General features: G+C 41.9%; 1 protein-coding gene across 4 annotated transcripts in view; it reads right to left on the reverse strand.

The window, feature by feature from the left end:
- Nucleotides 1-23308, reverse strand: part of camk2a (calcium/calmodulin-dependent protein kinase II alpha) — a 257071-nt gene that overhangs the window by 153596 nt on the left and 80167 nt on the right. For all 4 annotated transcript variants that reach the window (XM_056730301.1, XM_056730300.1, XM_056730299.1 and 1 more), the window contains exons 9-11: nucleotides 15432-15526; nucleotides 15202-15324; nucleotides 11087-11170 (exon numbers count right to left, since the gene is read on the reverse strand). In XM_056730301.1, coding sequence (XP_056586279.1) covers nucleotides 11087-11170; nucleotides 15202-15324; nucleotides 15432-15526 — 302 coding nt within the window. The remainder of the gene's footprint in view (nucleotides 1-11086; nucleotides 11171-15201; nucleotides 15325-15431; nucleotides 15527-23308) is intronic.

A 23308-nucleotide genomic window follows, 5' to 3' on the forward strand; every position in this document is an offset into this window, starting at 1 on the left:
GGACAGGACGAAATCCAGATTCTCACAATGGCCACTTTCAGACAAACGGTCTTACAAGCAGTCCTGTGTCCCTTTAAAGAACAAATATATATAGAGTAGTACAAAAGGTTAATACAAAATCTTTAATAAAAGGATAGTTGCATTTGCGTATTTTTGTGTGGTTTTCTGGTTTGCAAGCTGTTCTTTGAGGTAAAAGATCAATCGGACTGATTTGTAATAAAAACATAACAACACCAATCACCCTCAATAAAAACGAAAACATAATTATATCTACTCTTCATTATCTACCGTGCCAATCTCAATTACCGAATCGTCAAGCCCATTATCTCCTTGCTTTTCTTAAATGCTCATTCTGAGTGCTAGAAGAGTGAGAAACATGGGCTTTGCACTGAAAACTTCATTTTGAGTAAAACTGGCTGAATGCATAATGAAAAAATGCATTTAGGATAAGATCAGAGTTACTTTTTCTTAAATGCTCATTCTGAGTGCTGGGAGAGTGAGAAACATGGGCTTTGTACTGAAAACTTCATTTTGTGTAAAACTGGCTGTGTGCATAATGAAAAAGTGCGTTTAGGATCAGATCAGAGTTACTTTTTCTTAAATGCTCATTCTGAGTGCTGGGAGAGTGAGAAACATGGGCTTTGCACTGAAAACTTCATTTTGTGTAAAACTGGCTGTGTGCATAATGAAAAAGTGCATTTAGGAACAGATCAGAGTTACTTTTTCTTAAAGCTCTTGCTGAGTGCTGGGAGAGTGAGAAACATGGGCTTTGAACTGAAAACTTCATTTTGTGTAAAACTAGCTGAATGCATAATGAAAAAGTGCGTTTAGGATCAGATCAGAGTTACTTTTTCTTAAATGCTCATTCTGATTGCTGGGAGAGTGAGAAACATGGGCTTTGCACTGAAAACTTCATTTTGTTTAAAACTGGCTGAATGCATAATGAAAAAGTGCGTTTAGGATCAGATCAGAGTTACTTTTTCTTAAATGCTCATTATGAGTGCTGGGAGAGTGAGAAACATGGGCTTTGCACTGAAAACTTCATTTTGTGTAAAACTGGCTGTGTGCGTAATGAAAAAGTGCGTTTAGGAACAGATCAGAGTTACTTTTCTGACATGCTCATTCTGAGTGCTAGAAGAGTGAGTAACAAGGGCTTTGCACTGAAAACTTCATTTTGTGTAAAACTGGCTGTGTGCATAATGAAAAAATGCGTTTAGGAGCAGATCAGAGTTACTTTTTCTTAAAGCTCATTCTGAGTGCTGGGAGAGTGAGAAACAAGGGCTTTGCACTGAAAACTTCATTTTGTGTAAAACTGTCTGTGTGCATAATGAAAAAGTGCGTTTAGGAACAGATCAGAGTTACTTTTTCTTAAAGCTCTTGCTGAGTGCTGGGAGAGTGAGAAACATGGGCTTTGCACTGAAAACTTCATTTTGTGTATAACTGGCTGTTTGCGTAATGAAAAAGTGCGTTTAGGAACAGATCAGAGTTACTTTTCTGACATGCTCATTCTGAGTGCTAGAAGAGTGAGAAACAAGGGCTTTGCACTGAAAACTTCATTTTGTTTAAAACTGGCTGAATGCATAATGAAAAAGTGCGTTTAGGATCAGATCAGAGTTACTTTTTCTTAAATGCTCATTCTGAGTGCTGGGAGAGTGAGAAACATGGGCTTTGTACTGAAAACTTCATTTTGTGTAAAACTGGCTGTGTGCGTAATGAAAAAGTGCGTTTAGGATCAGATCAGAGTTACTTTTTCTTAAATGCTCATTCTGAGTGCTGGGAGAGTGAGAAACATGGGCTTTGCACTGAAAACTTCATTTTGTGTAAAACTGGCTGTGTGCATAATGAAAAAGTGCGTTTAGGATCAGATCAGAGTTACTTTTTCTTAAATGCTCATTCTGAGTGCTGGGAGAGTGAGAAACATGGGCTTTGTACTGAAAACTTCATTTTGTGTAAAACTGGCTGTGTGCGTAATGAAAAAGTGCGTTTAGGATCAGATCAGAGTTACTTTTTCTTAAATGCTCATTCTGAGTGCTGGGAGAGTGAGAAACATGGGCTTTGCACTGAAAACTTCATTTTGTGTAAAACTGGCTGTGTGCGTAATGAAAAAGTGCGTTTAGGAACAGATCAGAGTTACTTTTCTGACATGCTCATTCTGAGTGCTAGAAGAGTGAGTAACAAGGGCTTTGCACTGAAAACTTAATTTTGTGTAAAACTGTCTGTGTGCATAATGAAAAAGTGCGTTTAGGAACAGATCAGAGTTACTTTTTCTTAAAGCTCTTGCTGAGTGCTGGGAGAGTGAGAAACATGGGCTTTGCACTGAAAACTTCATTTTGTGTAAAACTGGCTGTTTGCGTAATGAAAAAGTGCGTTTAGGAACAGATGAGAGTTACTTTTCTGACATGCTCATTCTGAGTGCTAGAAGAGTGAGAAACAAGGGCTTTGCACTGAAAACTTCATTTTGTGTAAAACTGGCTGTGTGCATAATGAAAAAGTGCGTTTAGGAACATATCAGAGTTACTTTTTCTTAAAGCTCTTGCTGAGTGCTGGGAGAGTGAGAAACATGGGCTTTGCACTGAAAACTTCATTTTGTGTAAAACTGGCTGTTTGCGTAATGAAAAAGTGCGTTTAGGAACAGATCAGAGTTACTTTTCTGACATGCTCATTCTGAGTGCTAGAAGAGTGAGAAACAAGGGCTTTGCTCTGAAAACTTCATTTTGTTTAAAACTGGCTGAATGCATGATGAAAAAGTGCGTTTAGGATCAGATCAGAGTTACTTTTTCTTAAATGCTCATTCTGAGTGCTGGGAGAGTGAGAAACATGGGCTTTGTACTGAAAACTTCATTTTGTGTAAAACTGGCTGTGCGCGTAATGAAAAAGTGCGTTTAGGATCAGATCAGAGTTACTTTTTCTTAAATGCTCATTCTGAGTGCTGGGAGAGTGAGAAACATGGGCTTTGCACTGAAAACTTCATTTTGTGTAAAACTGGCTGTGTGCATAATGAAAAAGTGCGTTTAGGATCAGATCAGAGTTACTTTTTCTTAAATGCTCATTCTGATTGCTGGGAGAGTGAGAAACATGGGCTTTGCACTGAAAACTTCATTTTGTTTAAAACTGGCTGTGTGCATAATGAAAAAGTGCGTTTAGGATCAGATTAGAGTTACTTTTTCTTAAATGCTCATTCTGAGTGCTAGAAGAGTGAGTAACAAGGGCTTTGCACTGAAAACTTCATTTTGTGTAAAACTGGCTGTGTGCATAATGAAAAAATGCGTTTAGGAGCAGATCAGAGTTACTTTTTCATAAAGCTCATTCTGAGTGCTGGGAGAGTGAGAAACAAGGGCTTTGCACTGAAAACTTCATTTTGTGTAAAACTGGCTGTGTGCGTAATGAAAAAGTGCGTTTAGGAACAGATCAGAGTTACTTTTCTGACATGCTCATTCTGAGTGCTAGAAGAGTGAGTAACAAGGGCTTTGCACTGAAAACTTCATTTTGTGTAAAACTGGCTGTGTGCATAATGAAAAAATGCGTTTAGGAACAGATCAGAGTTACTCTTTCTTAAAGCTCATTCTGAGTGCTGGGAGAGTGAGAAACATGGGCTTTGCACTGAAAACTTCATTTTGTGTAAAACTGGCTGTGTGCATAATGAAAAAGTACGTTTAGGAACAGATCAGAGTTACTTTTCTGACATGCTCATTCTGAGTGCTAGAAGAGTGAGAAACATGGGCTTTGCACTGAAAACTTCATTTTGTGTAAAACTGGCTGTGTGCATAATGAAAAAATGCGTTTAGGAACAGATCAGAGTTACTTTTCTTAAAGCTCATTCTGAGTGCTGGGAGAGTGAGAAACATGGGCTTTGCACTGAAAACTTCATTTTGTGTAAAACTGGCTGTGTGCATAATGAAAAAGTACGTTTAGGAACAGATCAGAGTTACTTTTCTGACATGCTCATTCTGAGTGCTAGAAGAGTGAGAAACATGGGCTTTGCACTGAAAACTTCATTTTGTGTAAAACTGGCTGTGTGCATAATGAAAAAGTGCGTTTAGGATCAGATCAGAGTTACTTTTTCTTAAATGCTCCTTCTGATTGCTGGGAGAGTTAGAAACATGGGCTTTGCACTGAAAACTTCATTTTGTTTAAAACTGGCTGAATGCATAATGAAAAAGTGCGTTTAGGATCAGATCAGAGTTACTTTTTCTTAAATGCTCATTCTGAGTGCTGGGAGAGTGAGAAACATGGGCTTTGCACTGAAAACTTCATTTTGTGTAAAACTGGCTGTGTGCATAATGAAAAAGTGCGTTTAGGAACAGATCAGAGTTACTTTTCTGACATGCTCATTCTGAGTGCTAGAAGAGTGAGAAACAAGGGCTTTGCACTGAAAACTTCATTTTGTGTAAAACTGGCTGAATGCATAATGAAAAAATGCGTTTAGAATCAGATCAGAGTTACTTTTTCTTAAATGCTCATTCTGAGTGCTGGCACAGTGAGAAACATGGGCTTTGCACTGAAAACTTCATTTTGTGTAAAACTGGCTGAATGCATAATGAAAAAGTGCGTTTAGGATCAGATCAGAGTTACTTTTTCTTAAATGCTCATTCTGAGTGCTGGGAGAGTGAGAAACATGGGCTTTGGACTGAAAACTTCATTTTGTGTAAAACTGGCTGTGTGCGTAATGAAAAAGTGCGTTTAGGAACAGATCAGAGTTACTTTTCTGACATGCTCATTCTGAGTGCTAGAAGAGTGAGTAACAAGGGCTTTGCACTGAAAACTTCATTTTGTTTAAAACTGGCTGTTTGCGTAATGAAAAAGTGCGTTTAGGAACAGATCAGAGTTACTTTTTCTTAAAGCTCATTCTGAGTGCTGGGAGAGTGAGAAACATGGGCTTTGCACTGAAAACTTCATTTTGTGTAAAACTGGCTGTGTGCATAATGAAAAAAATGCGTTTAGGAACAGATCAGAGTTACTTTTTCCTAAAGCTCTTGCTGAGTGCTGGGAGAGTGAGAAACATGGGCTTTGTCGACCTCTGGCGGCTGCTGGACCAGCCTGGGTTCCGGTTTCTGGGGAGAATCTGCAGCCGGGCTGGACGCTCGGCCCGTCACCTCCCCACAGTGCCCCCCAAAAATATATTTGGGACTCGGGACCACCGGACTCTGGACCACCGGACTCTGGACCACCGGACTCTGGACCACCGGACTCTGGACCACCGGACTCGGGACCACCGGACTCGGGACCACCGGACTAGCTTTAGCACTTTCGCTTGTAGTCTTTGAACTGTCACATACTCTATTTTAATACAACTGAGTGCCCAATAAAGTGATTGTCTTTGACATTTTCTGTTGTCAGACATTAAAACAAGTATACAATAGTAATTAAAAAACGTTTGCCACATGTTAGACGGTGGTCACTTTCACTATTTGACACATCCTCTGACAAAATCATTATACACACAAGAACGGTGATTTTGACAATATTACTGTATTTGTCTTGTGCAGCGCATCCATCTGGCTAACAAACTGTGTTTAGTACAATACGGCTCATTGGTTTTCACTTTCTCTACTGCTCGTGTATGCTCCGCTTTATGTCTGCGTGAGGTGTGCGCTCTCTAAACTGTGAACAAATAGTATGATGCGTTCCATTTAGCATACTATCCATCAGATTAATCAAATCCAATCACTTTTATTGTCACATCACCATGTGTGGTGAGTGAAAGTCTTGGGTGCGTACTCCATACAATGTAGAAATGATGTTTTATTCGGGAGTTCGGGAGGATCACAAGCATATAATTAGAACTCCGTTCCATGACCAGCAAATACCTATCAGCCGAGCACGCAATCTCAGCACAACCATCTCGGCTGGTACATCATTAGCATTCACAGCATCTACCCTATCAGCTCAAGCAAGCTCCATTATAAATAGACAAACAATCTTACCTGATGCTTCTCGCCAGATAAAATCCCTCCTCCACCCCGGCTCCTCTCACTTTCCTCAGTCCAGCAGGACCCTCAGGGGGGGGTGTTCTGAGCTCGAGCTGGTTCCGAGCCCGACGCACTGGCCCTGACCAAGGTAGAGTGCTCCGGGTTCGGATAGATCCGGTGAGCTCGGAGCCCACTCCCTGCACAACACCCCAATATGCATAACCTGCATACCCATGCTTTACCAATCTATCCCTATAACGGAGCTGTTTATCTGCGAGGGCGAACTCGTGAATGCATATGGGCAGACAACTGTGTGACAAACAACTGCATGATTGTTTACAAACTTAAGTGACAGTATGTATTGCAGACAAACATTGCGAGGAATAAAAAGACAGACTGTATAAAAAAGACAATATTCAATGCACTGTATATACACAATAAACACAATTAAATATGCAGGTGTACACATAAATGTGTATGTTTAATCGATCAACCACATAGTGCACATAGTACAGATATAGGTATACAAATTTGGTAATGAATGGTTATTGTGTTAGTTGCAATACATGATGCATTATGGTCCATGAAACTGTAGTGCATGGTAAAAAGAAGCGTGAGCGTGTAGAGTGTATCAGTTGTTGATGTTGAGCAGTCTAATAACCTGAGGAAAAAACCCGTCCTCCAGCTGGTTTGTGCGGGACCAAATGCTCCGGTATTGTCAGCCTGAGGGCAGCAAGGAGAGCAGCCTGTGATTTGGGTGGCTGGATCCAACGATGAGGTTCCTGGCTCTCCCCATAAACCGCCTGGTGTAGATATCAGTTTTCTTTCTCCTGCAGTAAATAATCAGTTCCTTGGTCTTGGTACTGTTCAGAGCCAGGTTGACAACTGCTCCACCTCGTCCAGGTATGCAGACTCGTCTTCCCCAGAACAAGCCCCACCACGATGGTCTCATCAGCAAACTTGATGACGGTGTTGCTGGAGTGGGTGGGGGTGCAGTCATGGGTGTAGAGGGTGTAAAGAAGGGGACTTAGCACACAGCCCTGGAGAGAGCCGGTGCTGAGGCTTTGGCATGAGGAGTAGTGGCGTTCTACCTTCACCTTCTGTGGGCAATCAGACAAAGAGTCCTTAATCCACAGGCAGATAGTGTGAGATATTCCCAGGTCTAACAGTTTGGTCACAAGTCTGTCAGGGACGATGGTGTTCAAAGCTGAGCTTAAGTCCACAAAGAGTAGGCGCGCATAGCTCCCCGGCAGCTCCAGGTGACATAGGGCTGAGTGGAGAGCTGTTTTGTGTTGGGATAGACCCGGATATATTTGTCCACAGTGACAGTGTCTGTGGAGTGTACCGTACTGCTCCAGGTCTTGGTGTTCAAACACCTCCCAGTCTGTTGTCTCAAAGCAGTCCTGCAGCTGTTGGGAAGCACCTTCAAGCTCTTTTCCTGAGGGGGGTATATGCTGGAATTAAGTGCACGGACATACAGTATGGTCTGACAGGCCCAGATGTGGTAGAGGTTTGGCCCTGAAGCCCAACCTAATGTAAGAATAAACCTTATCCAGTGTATTTGCTCCCCTGGTAGCACACTTGACGCTCTGATGAAATTTAGGGAGCACTGCCTATAAATTAGAATGGTTAAAATCTCCTGCAATGATGTGAACTGTATCAGGATACATGCTCTGCTGATTACTAATGGTGTCATGTAAATATAATGACATGTACGGACTACGTGCCTTTTATCTGCATAAAAATGTTCCTTAAATGTATAAATGTGATTATTAAAAAGGATGTGTAGATGCTGTTTCAATAATAAAAACCCACAGTTACGCCTATGCAGGGGACTACCGAATTTATGCGTGTATAATGTTGAATGATACGGTTCCAATGGCCCATCCCTCTGTCCACCACATGTCTCTGTCTCCTCAGCGACATCACAAGGCTCTAGTGGCAACTCCTAAGCACTTGAAAGACCTCTCGAGCTGTATCAAATAATTGGGAGAGTAAGAGTGATTCTTAGCTTTAAAGGCGCAGTTTTTGATTTACAGCAGCCACAAGTGTTGTATTATAGATTTGCAACGAATCCCTCAGTCCAAACACGACGGTTGCCACCATAATACAAAAAGATGTTGTTCTCATGTTGACGCAGGGAAGAGATCATGCGGGCATTAGAAAGACTGTAAAAAGAGCAATGTCTTAAGTATAAAAAGAAGGATAAAAGTCAGACCGGAACTAGGACCTTCGTTAATTCGACAGCAAAGACGCGTAGGGACCCGCGGTACTAAGGCTTTTAGCAGAGATACTCATAGATATCTATGGAGATACTTTCCAGCAGATAGTCGTCGGAGAGAAAGATCGTCTTAAAATCACCCCCGAGGAGGTTGCTTTGATTCGGATATGTACAGTATGCGAGTAACATTGGATTTCCTGTTTGTCAGAACAGGACAGATATGTTGTAGTTTTTGTTCTAATATTAGCGGTGTGAAGGAGCGGTTTTGAGCATAATTGTTTATCTGGAACCGCTGTAATGTTGTACTCATCCAGACACAGGAGAGAGAAAGGCGAGAGCATGTTGGTGCTAAACCTATAGAGAGTCACGTTTTACTCTCTTACTCAATGATGAATAAACTTACATTTAATCCTTGGGTCACATACAGTCCAGCCCGAAATTATTCATACCCCTGGCAAATTCTGACTTAAAGTTATTTTTATTCAACCAGCAAGTTTTTTTGGACCGGAAACGACACAGGCTTCTCCCAAAAGATAATAATACAATGTACAAGAGGCATCATTGTGGAAAAAAAATTCTCAGCTTTTATTTACATTTGAACAAAAAGTTGCATGTCCAAAATTATTCATACACTTTGCAAACTGTCACAGTTTATGGGATATTCCAAAATTCTATACCATTCCAAATAGTCCAAGCTGTTCTAAAGCATCCAAGTTACCCTGATTCATTGGGAACAGCTGTTTTAATCAACTCAACAGGTAAAAAACAGAAGCTCTCTGCTGTTGGTTTGTGGACAGTAATGGCTAAGACAAAGGAGCTCACTGAGGACCTGCGGCTGCACATTGTGGCTGCTCACAAGTCAGGAAAGGGCTATAAGACCATATCTAAATGTTTTGAAGTTCCAGTGGCTACAGTGCAAAGTATTATTAAAAAATACAAGACGTTCCGCACTGTGAAAATCTCGGAGTACGTGGTTGGAAGCCAAAAGTGACACCTGTGCTGGCCAGGAGGATAGTGAGAGAGGTTTCAAAGAATCCAAGGATCACCACCAAGGCCATCCTGATGAATCTGGGCTCTGCTGGTGGCAACATCTCAAGGCAGACAGTCCAACGGACCCTGCACACCGCTGGGTTCTACGGACGCAGACCAAGGAGGACACCACTTCTCCAGATATGGCCCACAAAAGCCCGCTTGGCCTTTGCAAAAGCTCATCTGGACAAAGAAGACTTCTGGTCTTCTGTTTTATGGTCCGATGAAACAAAAATTTAATTGTTTGGCCACAATGATGTAGCCTTCATTTGGCGTAAAAAAGGAGAAGCCTTCAACCCTAAGAACACCATCCCCATTGTCAAACATGGTGGTGGGAACCTAATGTTTTGGGGGTGTTTTTCAGCCGGTGGACCAGGGAACCTAGTCACAGTAAATGGAACCATAAAAAGCAATAGCATCAGGCACCAGTGGACATTTCAGCACGACAACGACCCACAACACACAGCAAAAGTGGTGAAGAAATGGTTAGCAGACAAGAACATCTACGTTTTGCAGTGGCCCAGCCAGAGTCCTGACTTAAATCCAGTTGAGAATCTGTGGAGGGAGCTAAAGATCAGGGTGATTGCAAGGAGACCCTCCAACCTGAAAGAGTTGGAGCTCATCGCTAAAGATGAATGGGCAAAAATACCAGTGGAGACATGCAAAAAGCTGGTCAGCAATTATCGGAAGCGTTTGATTGCTGTAATATTCAATAAAGGATTTTCTATTGATTATTGAGAAGGGTATGAATAATTTTGGACATGCCACTTTTTGTTCAAATGTAAATAAAGATGAGAATTTTTTTTCCACAATGATGCATCGTCTTATTATCTTTTGGACGAAACCTGTGCCATTCCGGTCAAAAAAAAACTTGCTGGTTGAATAAAAGTAACTTTAAGTCAGAATTTGCAAGGGGTACAAATAATTTCGGGCTGGATTGTAGGTGTTCCGAACCGTAGAATACGATTCGTACAGATCACTGATCATCCGCGATCCGTTTCACCACTATACCGCAAGGGAAAGGAAATGCGCATTGTAAAGCTGTCTGTCCATTTAGGGCAGCTGTACAAAACATGGCGGCAAAATTCAATGTATGTAGGCCCGCTCCATATAGATATAAACAGGTTATTCTACGGTATTAGAAACATAACGCTTTATTATGTAAGGTCGTTATAAACCTCTGAAGAAATCGTTTTGTATATTACAGTATATTCCATTTCTCTCAATAGATCCTCCTAAAAACCCTGTATTGTTCCTTTAAGAATTTTGATAACTTACATATATTTAAATTTGAATGTAGGAGTACATTTCATGAATTCTCAGCACTTAAGACTAAAATGCCACTTTGAGAAGATTGATAAATACGGGCACAGATTCTCACTTTATTTGCTAATGTTACAGGTTTTCAAGACTTGTAGAGGCAATTATTAAATTACATTTTTTTAAATAATTTAAAAATAAAATTGAATTGATCAGAACCAGACAAGAATACCTTACTCGTAGTTTCCAATAATAATAAAAAAGTCACCAGGGACAACATATTTTATATTCACAGAAAAAAAATTATCCAAAGCGACTTACATTGCATTATCCTATACATTTTATTTCTAAGCATATGCAATCCCCTGGGATCAAACCCACAATCTTGCATTGTTAATGCAATGCTCTTACCACTGAGCTACAGGAAAGCTGTGTAAATAGCATAGCATATAGCATTGTGTGTATCAAAGTTTTGCTTTGTTCTAACTTAGTTTCTATAAACAGTAGTTGTTTATTAATAATTTAATAATAAAAATCTCTTAATAGGTAAAAAGGTAAATTAGTAACCTGAAAACTATAAACATTTACTTGACTAACCAACCCTAAACTTTCACTACCCAAGGTACAAGCTTGTTAGTGTGATATCACAGCCCTTTTAAAAACGTACCTTAAGTTTCCTTCTGGCGTTGAATTTCTTCAAGCACTCAACAGTCTCCTGTCTATGCATACAAGATGCAACAGTGGAGCGATGCTGTAAACAGAAAGAGGGCAATCATGAAGTAGAGCAAGGCTGTGCACCATTCAGAACTTTTACATTGAGAATGTGAAATTTAGAAAATTAGTAGGATGAACAGAAGAAGAGGTAGAAGGATATGGAGAAATTATTTATGGAGGAATGTACTCAGATAACTCTCAATGTATTCTCAAACCTCATCACACTGAAAAGAAAGCACTCAGAGCTGTTTTTCTTATAAATTGAGGTTGTGGCAAATAATGAAGGCCGACATGTATGGAAGAAATTTTACAATGTGATATTCCAACTTCAAATTGTTTTCCTTCGATGAAACGTTGGAATTTTCAGTTTCTTGTCTTTGTTTTTGGATGGATAAACCGTACCCTAGCCTGCTATTTAACCACGGTTCTGGATTACCCCTTTACAATAAATGCCGCATTTGAAAAGACCCTTTTGTATACCTGTGCAATTCGTTACAGAAGATTTAGCGCACATGGATCAAGCAGTTTGACTTCTCCTCCTACACCAAGGTAATCGCACCCCCGAGGAACACACCAGAGACTTTTTGACATCTCTCATTTTACACATTACCCGTAATATGCTTAAATTGACTTATACCTTTACGGATTAAGTCAACCACTCAAAATTTACCTGACAAGCAATGGTCCTTTAAGCTCACTTGCTCAATTTCTTAAATGAACTGCTCAAAACTTACCTGACAAGCAATGGTTGGCCATGGTACGGCTCACTTGCTCAATTTCTGGACATTGCATTAGCATTTGTGGGATCCTCTATACAAAGTGAAGGAGAACTCAACCCCTAAACATTTTTGGGAGGGGGCATTAGGTTTCAGGCTCCACGGACCGTGGAACCAGGCCTGTTGTGGAGGGTTTGCATGCTCTACGTTGATGGTGACCAGCCTGGTCATCAGCATCGACACCCCATAGCCTCTCTGCAAGATGGTCGCCAGCCCAGAGCTTCATCACAAGAGCCTCTCCACAAGAGCCTTAATGAATGCCTGCCTGCGCCAGACTGTCTACCTGGAAGCCAGTGTTTAAGGGGGGGGAGTCTATGTCACACCTATCAGCTGGAGTGCCCTTATGCTTCACAAAAGGGCACTCTTCTCATGTCTCAGACTGCCATTACACGCTCCATCCCCATAACCTTTTGCTGGACCATATTCACGTTCACCTGTGTCTTATTAATAATATTTAGTCATTTAGCAGACGCTTTTATCAAAAGCGACTTACAAATAAGGTAAATGATAGAAGCAATTAGAACAACACAAGGACAGCAATGCATAAGTGCAATACAACAGGTCTCAGTTAGCCTACCACTATATACAAAGCTAAGTATCTTTCTTTGTAAGGATAGAAAAAGAAGTAGAAAATAAAAATGAATAGGTCAAGTCAGGTGTTGACAGAAGAGATGTGTTCTTAAAGATGGCTGCAGAATCTGCTTGTAGCAACAGGGAGATAATTACACAATTGTGGAACAGATCCAGAGAAGGTACATGAGAGTGATTTTCTATTTGGCACCACAAGACATCATTCGTTAGCAGAGCGCATGGATCTAGAGGGTAGAAAAGTCTGTATTAGCGATTAAAGGTATGTGGTGCCGAACCAGTGGGGATTTTGTAGGCCAAAAGCAGAGCTTAGAATTTGATGCGAGTGACAATAGGGAGCAAATGTATCCTAATGTAGAGAGGACTGACGTGTTCTCTCTTCGACTAAGTGAAGACCATTCTTGCCGCTGCATTCTGGATCATCTGTATAGGTTTGGTTGTACAAGCTGGAAGTCCAGCCAGGAGAACATTGCAATAGTCCATTCTGGACAGAACTAAAGCCTCGACTAGGACTTGTGTAGCCTGCTCGGACAGGAAAGATCTAATTGCCCTAATGTTGTAAAGGATAAATCTAAAGGACCAGCTGGTACTTGCAACATAACCCGTGTAGTTTAGCTAATCATCAATTACCACTACCAGGTTTGCTGTTCTTTAAGGTATAATGGATGATGAACCTAGCTGAATGGAGAGGTTGTGATTAATCTTTGGGTCGCCCGAGATCACAAGCAGTTTTTTTTTGCAAGCTTCAGCTGCAGGTGCGTTCATCCAGAGTGAAATGTCACTGAGATATGTGCAGAAACCGTTTAATCTTCAGGGTGAAATGACAAATGAAGTTGTGTGTTATCCGCATAGGAGTGATAGGAAAAGCCATGTTTCCGAATGACAGAACCTTGGGATGTCATTTTTATGGAAAAGAGCAGTGGTCGAAGCCCTGATGCATCCCAGTATTGAGATGTTTGGACTCAGAGACCTCACCTCTAAATAAGGATACTCTAAATAACCTACCTGAGAGATTAGCCTTAAACCATTGTAGCACCATTCCAGAGACACCCATAGCCCTGAGGTTCAACAGGGGGGGTGCTGATTAACTGTGTCAAAAGTTTTGGCAATGAAGGGGAGGAGAGATACTGCCCTGTAGTTTTCTTACAGTACAGGATTAAGTGTGGGTTTCTTCAATAGTGAGGTTATGCAGGCCTCTTTAAAAGCTGTGGAAATGTACCAGTGGTGAGAGAAGAGTTGATAATGTGGATGAGAGCAGGGGCAACCGATGGTGAGAGCCTGAAGGAGATGGGTGGGGATGGGATCTAGTGGCCAAGTAGTCGGGTGGAAGAGAAGAGCAGAGAAGGTTTTGAAAAGAGTATGAGAGTCAGGCGGTATTGATTTTAGAGTAGTAGTACTGAGTTTTAGCGGAGGAGATATCAATAGAGAAGGAAGAGGGGGAGACTGATAGAGACAGAGGTCAGTGGGATCTTTTGATTTGCGACACTTTCTCTTAATAGACCTGAGCCTGGAGCGATGCTCACAAAGGACATCATAGAACCGGTGGGAGGAGGGGGTTGCACGGGCTGGTCTAGATGTAGAAGGGCATAAGCTGTCTCAGCAGAAGGTTAGTGTGGAGCATAGAGTGTCGGTGGTGTTGTTAGTATTCAATAAAGAGAGCAATTTAGGGGGAGGGACCAGGAAGTAGACTGCAGATGATAAGCAGGAGGGAGAGACTGTATGTAGGTTGCGCCAAAATGTAACCAGTGGGAAAGTGTGTGTTGTGTCTGGAGAAGTAAGGTCGAGATCAAGAGTGATTAGAAAATGATCAGATTTGTGCAACAGGGTGTGATGAGCAGTAGTGTGTGTAGATAAGATCTAATTCATTATCAGACTTATGGGTTGCTGAAGTGGGAACTCGCTTGGGGTCAAATGACGCAGTAAGGTTGTTGAAGTCGGCAGCCTGTGATGTTTCTAAGTGGATGTTGAAGTCTCCAAGGACCACTAGAGAAGTATCATCCTCAGGGAAAAATGACAGAAGTGCATCCAACTCCAAGAAATGTCCTAGCTGACCTGATGGACGATGGATGACTACAAAATTATTTTTTTATAGGATGGATGATAGTAACATCATGTGTCTTGAAGGAGCTGCTGTCACATAAGGGTGCTAGCTTTTTGAATCTTGATATCTGTGTCTATTTAAACCTGGTAGTCTCATTGGCTTCTGGTTATAATCTTTGCCTATCCTATGAATTACCTTTTGTCAACCTTTAGATTTCTCTAGTTACGAGTTTCTTGTGTTTGAATGGATAACCTGTACTTTGACGGTTCTAGATTTCCCCTTTTCAATAAATTCTGCGCTTGGATCCAACCCTGTGCATACCTGTTCAATTTGTGACAGTATCCAAGTGCAAGGTAGATTATCAGCAAACAAAACATTTTTGTCTGAAGACCTAGATAATTTTTATTATACTTGTGCCGTACTTCAATATTTATTTTTAATGAAACTTCATTACTTTAATCATCTGTTATTTGCATAAAAGGATATTCTTATAAATTGTATTATTTTTCATTGAAAATCTGCTAAAAGTAATTAAAAAGTAATAGTTTCTGCTGACAAAATAAGCTAAATTCTAATGTATCTTAATAAAAGCTCCAATATATGAAACAAATTTGAAATAGTTGTCTTTATTGGACAGAAAATATAATTGAGTTGTAAACTTACTGAAATCCATGGATGTTTGAGTACCTCTGCGGCAGTAATGCGTTTGGATGGGTTAATAGTCAACATCTTATTAATAAGGTCTTTTGCCTCTGGGGTCACTGTGTCCCACTCAGGTGAAGGAAACTGTGGATTCAAGAAATTATCCAAATATAATGATATATGAGTCAATTCTGCAGGTAATTCATTAATACAATTATCGTCATTAAATACTTCAAAATACTTGAACTAACATCATAGGCGCCAGCTTTAATTTGCTGATAAAGACGATGTTGATCTTCATCCCAGAATGGTGGGTATCCAACGAGCAGGATGTAGAGAATCACACCTGAAGTAGAAAAACAGATGTAAGGACAAGTCAGAAGACTTAAAAATTAGCACTTTAATATTAAATTTACAAAACTGGATTAAATGTACATATTCAACAATAAAATCATTTGACGTTATATCGAGATATCGTGGCTCCAGGACTCGCGAGAACACAATATCATCAACCATCAATTGGCATGATGGTGTGCTGGGCTCGAAACTATGACCATTTTCATTGCATATACTCCCTATATTGAGTCTGTGCGTTCTCCAAATATATGTGGGAGCAATTGTGTGAGTCCACATTATGTTGTGGTGCGACCAGTTTTCATTACTGTACAGAACATGCTAATTACTGTGTAGAGCATGGCATAGCCAAATTGTTGGATCTTGTGTTTGGATCATTAAAAGAAGAACCATAGACCCCCATTCCCTTTGGTCCTGGATTTTTGATCCCAACATCGGAGGACCAGAGCCGGACCTGGCTCCAGTGGGCCTGGGTTTAGGTTGGTTCTCCCCCAAAGCGTTGATAACCCCTGTGGTCCTCCAGGAGATCTTTATGATTCCTCCTGAGCTTCAAAGCAAGCAGAGGAGGCATGAAAGCTTCCAGGTGGGCCCTAACCGAGATACTGAAGACCTGTAGTTGACCCAGAGACACTTCTATGACAAAACTACTCTAAACTGTCCTTTTCTTTAAATATATGTAACTATCTTTATTAGTTTATCATTTCAAAATTAAATTACTTTATCGGCAAATCTGCATTTTAAATGGCCGATGTCGATAATCGAAAAAATGCTTAATATCGACATCGATAATCAGCCAGTTTGATAACCCCTAGAGCTAAACCTTCCCCTGCTAAATGTCAATTGGTCAATTTAAACTCGGAGGGCATGCCCTTTCACAAAGTTACATATAGATTGAGTACACCACACCTGGCTCTTCTCTCTCTGAAGACTGTCGCGTTACCTGTTGGACCCTGCCTCGCACCTCCCATCTACCGGTTGAGAGGGTCCCTGGAGATGGACTCTATCCTCTCTTCTCAATCTGGCCTCACTAGAGACTGGTCATGGCATCTCTGCAAAGACTCACTGGGGCAGCGCCATTTCAAAAATGACACCTTTGTACCTAACGAATACTTAGCATTTTGAAGATACATACATGCAGGGTTTAAATTGGGCCGGGGCCGTCTGGGTGAAGGATGTGCCCTTGCACATAGGCTGACCGTCTCGCACTGCTCCCCGCATGTGTGCATGTGTTGGTGTTATGGAGCGGCACTCAGTCATGCCCCAGTATAAATATCAAGTATGAGAAACAATTTACTTTTTTTCTAAGTGTCTAAGTGGATCAGGGGTGCCGCCAGGTATTTTGGGCCCGATGACAAAAAAATCTAACTGGGCCCCCTCTGCGCAGCTATTGTCACCACATTTCTAGGACCTAATTGTCCCATAAAAAGCTTTACATAACTCTTGCAACTGTCTTGCTTCTTGTAGTTCAATACTAGTACTAGCACAATATTTAATGCTGGTGATTTGTTCATGCATACAAGTCTATTATGCAGTTCACTATTTGATGCAAGTTTAAAAGCAACCATAAAAAAATTCTATCTCAATGTATTTTTATTGTAAAATTTGACAAAATGTAAAATTATCTTAAAAAAAGTATTATTATTTATTCTTATTAATTATTAATGAAAGATTTAAAAAAAAATAACATCCTTATGGCCTTATCAACAGAATCGGTGTTTGAATGAAGTATGCTATTCTGTCCTAGATACGTATTCCATCTACGCAACATTGACAGATAGCTAACAGGAGTCAGAAAAAGGGCAGACGACTGTAATAAAGTTGAATGCTTTACTGTTTTGTTCTTTCCTCTTCTTTCTCTTTTTTGTAAAACTGAAACATACAAAGACAACAAATGTCTTTTACAAAATATTCTCAAAATAAACACAAATGAACTTCAGCTGTTTACAAATATTCTCTGAGCACATATTAAAAGGCTACAATCAGTTCTCAATGTAATTATAAACAAAATGCCATCACTGTTGAATAGTTTGTTTTCCTTTTAAACTCAAACTAATGAATTACAAATATTTATATACACATTCATGCAAACACTGCAAAAATGATAAACTTACAGGCAAAGCCTTTCTGAGGCACGAAACAAAGAAAACAGAGAGATGACTTGTTGGCTCACCGCATGGGAAGAAAACTAGAATACAGTGGCTATTTCCTGGTTAACCTCTAACCCAGGAGTCACATGACCTAAACCAGCCACTAAGAAAATGGTTTACAATAATCAACTTCTCTGTTATAACATCAAACTGCCACAAGATGGCGCCAGCGAACAAAAAACAAAAGAATGTCATGACACTCCCCGTCTGGTATTGTTTAGATACCACAATATAACCTAAGAATGTTCACATAAGACCTCACAAACATCAGTCCTCCGTTGGCATGAGCAGAACTGTTTCCGATATAGGTCTGAGGAATGTCTTGATTGTCCCATTTCTTACAACTCTTAGTTCAACCGTTCTGACTCTTTTGTCACTGCCAGGAAAAGTTTTGGTCACAAGAGCCATAGGCCATTCATTACGCTTACTTTGAGCATCCTTAAGAAGGACAACATCGCCCTCTCTTAGATTTCGTCGTTCCTCCTGTCATTTGCTTCGGCTTTGAAGCGTTGAGAGGTATTCACGCCTCCATCTATTCCAGAAAGTATTAGCAAGATGTTGCACCCTTCTCCATTGCTGTCTGTGGAGATTGGTTTCCTTGAAATCACCTGGAGGTGGGAGGAGTGTATGACCCTTTTGAGTTAGGAGCATGGCTGGCGTTAACAAGAAAGGTGAATCTGGGTCTGTTGAAATAGGAACAAGGGGTCTTGAATTGACGATTCCTGTAACCTCTGCCATCAAGGTGGACAACACTTCATGTGTCAAGCGGGAAGGACTGATCTGTTGGAGCATGGAATCTAGTATGCGCCTGGAGACTCCTATCATCCGCTCCCAGGCTCCTCCCATGTGGGACGCATGAGGTGGATTGAAGACCCATGAACAACCCTCTCCACTCAGGAACTTCCTCACACTAGGCTCTTGAGGCTCATTTACCACAATTCCCAACTCTTTACAGGCTCCTACAAAATTGGTCCCGCAATAAGACCGAATTTGTTTGACAGGACCTCGTAGAGCAAAAAACCTTCTCAAGGCGTTTATAAAGGTGGATGAATCCATACTGTCAATCAGCTCAATATGTACTGCACGAATACTCATACAAGTGAAAAGAACAGCCCATCTTTTGCACTGAGCTCGTCCTCCTCGCGTGCGCCTTGCGACAACTGTCCAAGGTCCAAAAACATCAAGACCGACGTTCGTGAAGGGAGGTTCAGTGCTCAGGCGATCGATGGGCAAGTCTGCCATCTTCTGCTCAGTTACCTTCCCACGAAGCTTGTTGCATAGGATGCACCTATGTATAATGCTGTTGATAAGCTTCCTAACACCAACAATCCAATACCCTGCATTTCGGATAGCTGATTCAGTAAACATACGACCCTGATGCTTGACTCGATCATGGTAATACTCCACAAGTAGCTGCGCAGCATGACTGCGTCCTGGAACAATCAAAGGAAACTTCTCTTGGAAATCCAAAGTTGCATTTTTAAGCCGACCTCCTATCCTGAGAAGACCTCTACCATCTACGTAAGGATTCCGTTTTTTCAGAGCACTGTGCCTCGGGATGTCATCTTTTTTGGCGATGCAGGTGAGCTCTTCTTGGTAAGCTTCCCTCTGAATAATCTTGATTACAACTTCCTCTGCTTGTAACAACTCTTTCACTGTACGAGGCTTAGCACAGTAGTGCCATGAGCTGCAGTCTCTTTCTCTATCATCAGACGACTTGTAAGTCTGGGCGACATGTATGAGAAAAGCAATGGCTCTGACTAATGACCTCCAAGAAGAGAATCGCTCGAATCGTTGACCTTCAAGATGAAAATCATCGGTTACAGTAGTAGCAAGAGGACGAACTTCTGTGTCCAACTCTGGCCCGAGGAGGTCAAATTCCCTCTCCTCCAGAGACTGATTCTGATCCATTTGCGACAGGAAGGCAGGTCCTGTAAACCAGGTGGTGGTGCCCAACAGAGCTGCAGGAACGGAGCGGGTGGCATGATCTGCAGGGTTATGCTTAGTAGACACATAGTGCCATTGCATTGGGTTTGACACTCTATGGATACGCTGCACTCTGTTGGCTACGTATACATAGAACCGTCTTGTCTGGTTATAGATGTACCCCAGGACAACTCTACTATCCGTGTAAAACTCCACAGCATCAAAAGTGAAGTCCAGCTCGTCTGTGATTATCTCTGCTATCTCAGCAGCTAAAACCGCAGCTCCTAGTTCCAGCCTGGGAATGGTATGAGCAGCTTGTGGAGCTAATTTGGCCTTCCCCAATATGAACCCAGTGTGGCATGCTCCTTCGCCATTGATGACACGAAGATATGCCACTGCTGCAATCGCCTTGACCGAAGCATCAGAGAAAATGTGGAGTTCCTTCCTCAGAGCTGTAGAGAGAGCAGTAGAAACATATGTTCTAGGAATCTCCAGCTGTTTGAGATCTTGTAGGGATCTCCTCCAGGCATTCCATGCTTCTTCTCTGTCCTCAGGGAGGGGAGAATCCCAGTCACAAGTCTCACCTGAGAGTTCTCGCAGCAGGAATTTCCCTTCAATGGTGACAGGGGCAATGAACCCAAGTGGGTCGAAGAGACTGTTGACAGTAGCCAGTATCCCTCTCCGAGTGAAGGGCTTCTTAATGTCGGTTACATGAAAGGTGAATGTGTCTCCCTTCACATCCCAGCTAAGTCCGAGACTACGTTGGATGGGGGTTGGGTCAACTTCCAAGTTGAGATCTTTGAGTCCCTTCGCATGATCTTCGGTCGGAAATGCATTCATTACTTCCTTGCTATTAGAAGCAAACTTGTGCAATTTTAAATTTGAAGTTGCCAGCATTTTCTTTGTTCGTGTCAACAGATCGATTGTTCCCGTAGCTGTGGGTGTTGACAAAAGTCCATCATCGACGTAGAACTCTCTCTCTACAAAGTGTTTGGCATCTGAACCATATTCCTCCTCACCATAAGCCGCTGCTCGTCGAAGACCATAAATGGCTACTGCAGGAGATGGACTATTACCGAATACGTGCACCTTCATGCGGTATTCAATAATCCTTTGGCTGGTGTCATTATCCTTGAACCAGAGAAATCGAAGGAAGTCTCTATCTTCCTCTTTCACAATGAAGCTGTGAAACATCTGCTCGATGTCTGCAGTTACAGCTACCAGCTCCGATCTAAAACGCAGTAAGACACCCAAGAGGCTATTATTAAAGTCAGGACCAGAGAGAAGAACATCGTTCAAGGAGATGCCGTTTCTGTGCAGTGGAGTCAAAGACAACTCTGATCTGACCAGGCTTCTGTGGGTGGTACACCCCAAAGGTAGGTAAATACCAACATTCCTGGCCTTCTCGAAGAGGAGGGGCTACTTCGGCATGGTCATGATCAAAGATGTTCTGCATGAAGCTAACAAAATGACACTTCATCTCAGGCTTCTTTTCCAGTGTGCGCAAAAGGGAGGTTAGGTGTGTAAATGCCTGTTCTCTATTATTAGGGAGTCTTTGACGAGGTGTTCTGAATGGGAGTGGTGCGACCCAACTATTGCTCTCGTCCATGAACATCTCTTTATCCATGATGTCCAAAAAACGCCTGTCTTCAATAGACAATCCTACTTTATTATCCTCCTTTGTCCTCTCAAAGATGGTATCTCCTATGGCATAGTCATCAAAGATGAAGGCGCCGTGCGCCAGAGATATCTCAGGCGGAGGCTTGATGTCAAACTTCTCCCTAACACTGAGTTTGTTGGGACATGGAGGAAGTAGAGAAGGACGTCCATTATCAAGTACATGGGTACGGTAAGCACTAAGTGTAGTAGACCTGTGGACAGATCCTAAGCAGACGTCTCCAACTACGACCCATCCTAGGTCTAATCTTTGTGCGTAGGGTGCGTTATTAGGACCATTACATTGCTCACGTACTTTATGAACCTGTAGGATGTCACGACCCAAAAGGAGAAGAATTTGGGCTTCTGGATCCAAAGGAGGAATGCAATTCGCGATGGGCTTTAGGTGAGTGTGCCAACTTGCTGCATCAGGTGTTGGTATCTCAGCCCTGTCGTCTGGCATATTGTTGCATTCCATCAACGTTGGCATTTTCACCTTCGTTACTCCGTCTAAAGACTCTATTATGAAACCAGTAGCTCTTCTTCCCGCAGCCTCTGTCACACCTGCACAGGTACGTAGAGTATATGTTGAGTTCTCTCCATTGACATGCAGCAAGTCGAAGAACTTGGTTTTAGCGAGCGATCTGTTGCTCTGGTCATCCAGGATCACATAAAGCTTGATTGCTCCTTCTGGGTGACCTTCTGGGTAAACCTTAGCCAGACAAATCTTAGAGCATGACCGTGAACATTCACCGTAACCACAGACTTCTGTACACTTGGAAGTTATAGCAGGTTGAGGTATGTCTTTCTCTCCCTCCCCGCCATGATCAAATAAGTTTGAAGGCGGTGGTCCTGGATGAAGCGCTGCGATATGAGCATCACTGCCACATTCCTTACATTTAATAGCTGCCTTACAGTCCCTTGCCAGATGAGTGGTTGTTGCACAGCACCTGTAGCAAACACCTTTCTCCTTTAGAAATGTCTTGCGCTCATCTAGAGGTTTGATCCTAAAACCTCTGCAGTGATTGAGAGGGTGGGGCTTCTTATGAATCGGGCAGACCTTATTCACATCATCCGACTCATAGTTTGAGCTGTGTGTCCGACTCACAGTCGCCGCTGACACTTCCGTCTTGTGAGTGTGGACTGAGCTTTTCGTTTGTCTCTTGAATTGCTGCTCTGGTTTCAACACACTATGGATTCCTGAAGACAGAGCAAAACTTGGATCGTTGCGTGTTCGATCCTCTCTGCTGATGAAACCACAGAAGAATGAGAATGGAGGAAAGGCGATTTGATGTGCTGCTTTGTACTGAGAACCTTGAGCCATCCATCTCTCCTGAAGATTGTAAGGTAACTTATCTACGATGGGAGCAACACCACGTGCTGTGTCAAGATAAGCAAGTCCGGGTAGGTAGTCTTCATGTTTCGCAGACTCCACTTCCTGTAGAAGATCTCCAAGTTCTCCAAGCTTTTTCGCATCTTTGTTGCTGATTTTTGGAAAGCTATCAATCCTGTCAAAGAGGGATTTCTCAATAATCTCTGGAGAGCCGTAGCAATCTTCCAAGCGCTCCCATGCTTTTCCCAAGCCTTCGTTTGGATTACCTGTGTGCACAGCTCTGATCCTTCGTACATGTTGTGAAGACTGTTCTCCCAACCATTTAGACAGAAGGTCTAACTGCTCAGCAGCTGATAGGTGCAAACCTTCAATTGCGTTGATGAAAGAGGACTTCCACGCCCAATAATTCTCGGGATGATCGTCAAACTTGAAGAGCCCCGAATTAACAAGCTCTCGACGTGCTAAGTACTTGGCGACCTCACTCACATTAGTGTCGTTGTTGAACGATGGTTGTGTTGTCTTATATGGAGAAGAAGTGAACGGTGGAATTTGGTATTTTTGCTTAGTCGTTTGCACTGACTTCTGGGTATGCTGGGTTATACTCTCAGTATCAGGTTTATTAATAGACTCTCTGACATCCCAAGATGCTAAGCGACGATGCCTTGAAGGTGTTTCAGGCCTCAATACATGGACAATGGGCTTTAGAGGTAGT

This window comes from Triplophysa dalaica, chromosome 19, assembly GCF_015846415.1.
Source record: "Triplophysa dalaica isolate WHDGS20190420 chromosome 19, ASM1584641v1, whole genome shotgun sequence".
Lineage (NCBI taxonomy): Eukaryota > Metazoa > Chordata > Actinopteri > Cypriniformes > Nemacheilidae > Triplophysa > Triplophysa dalaica.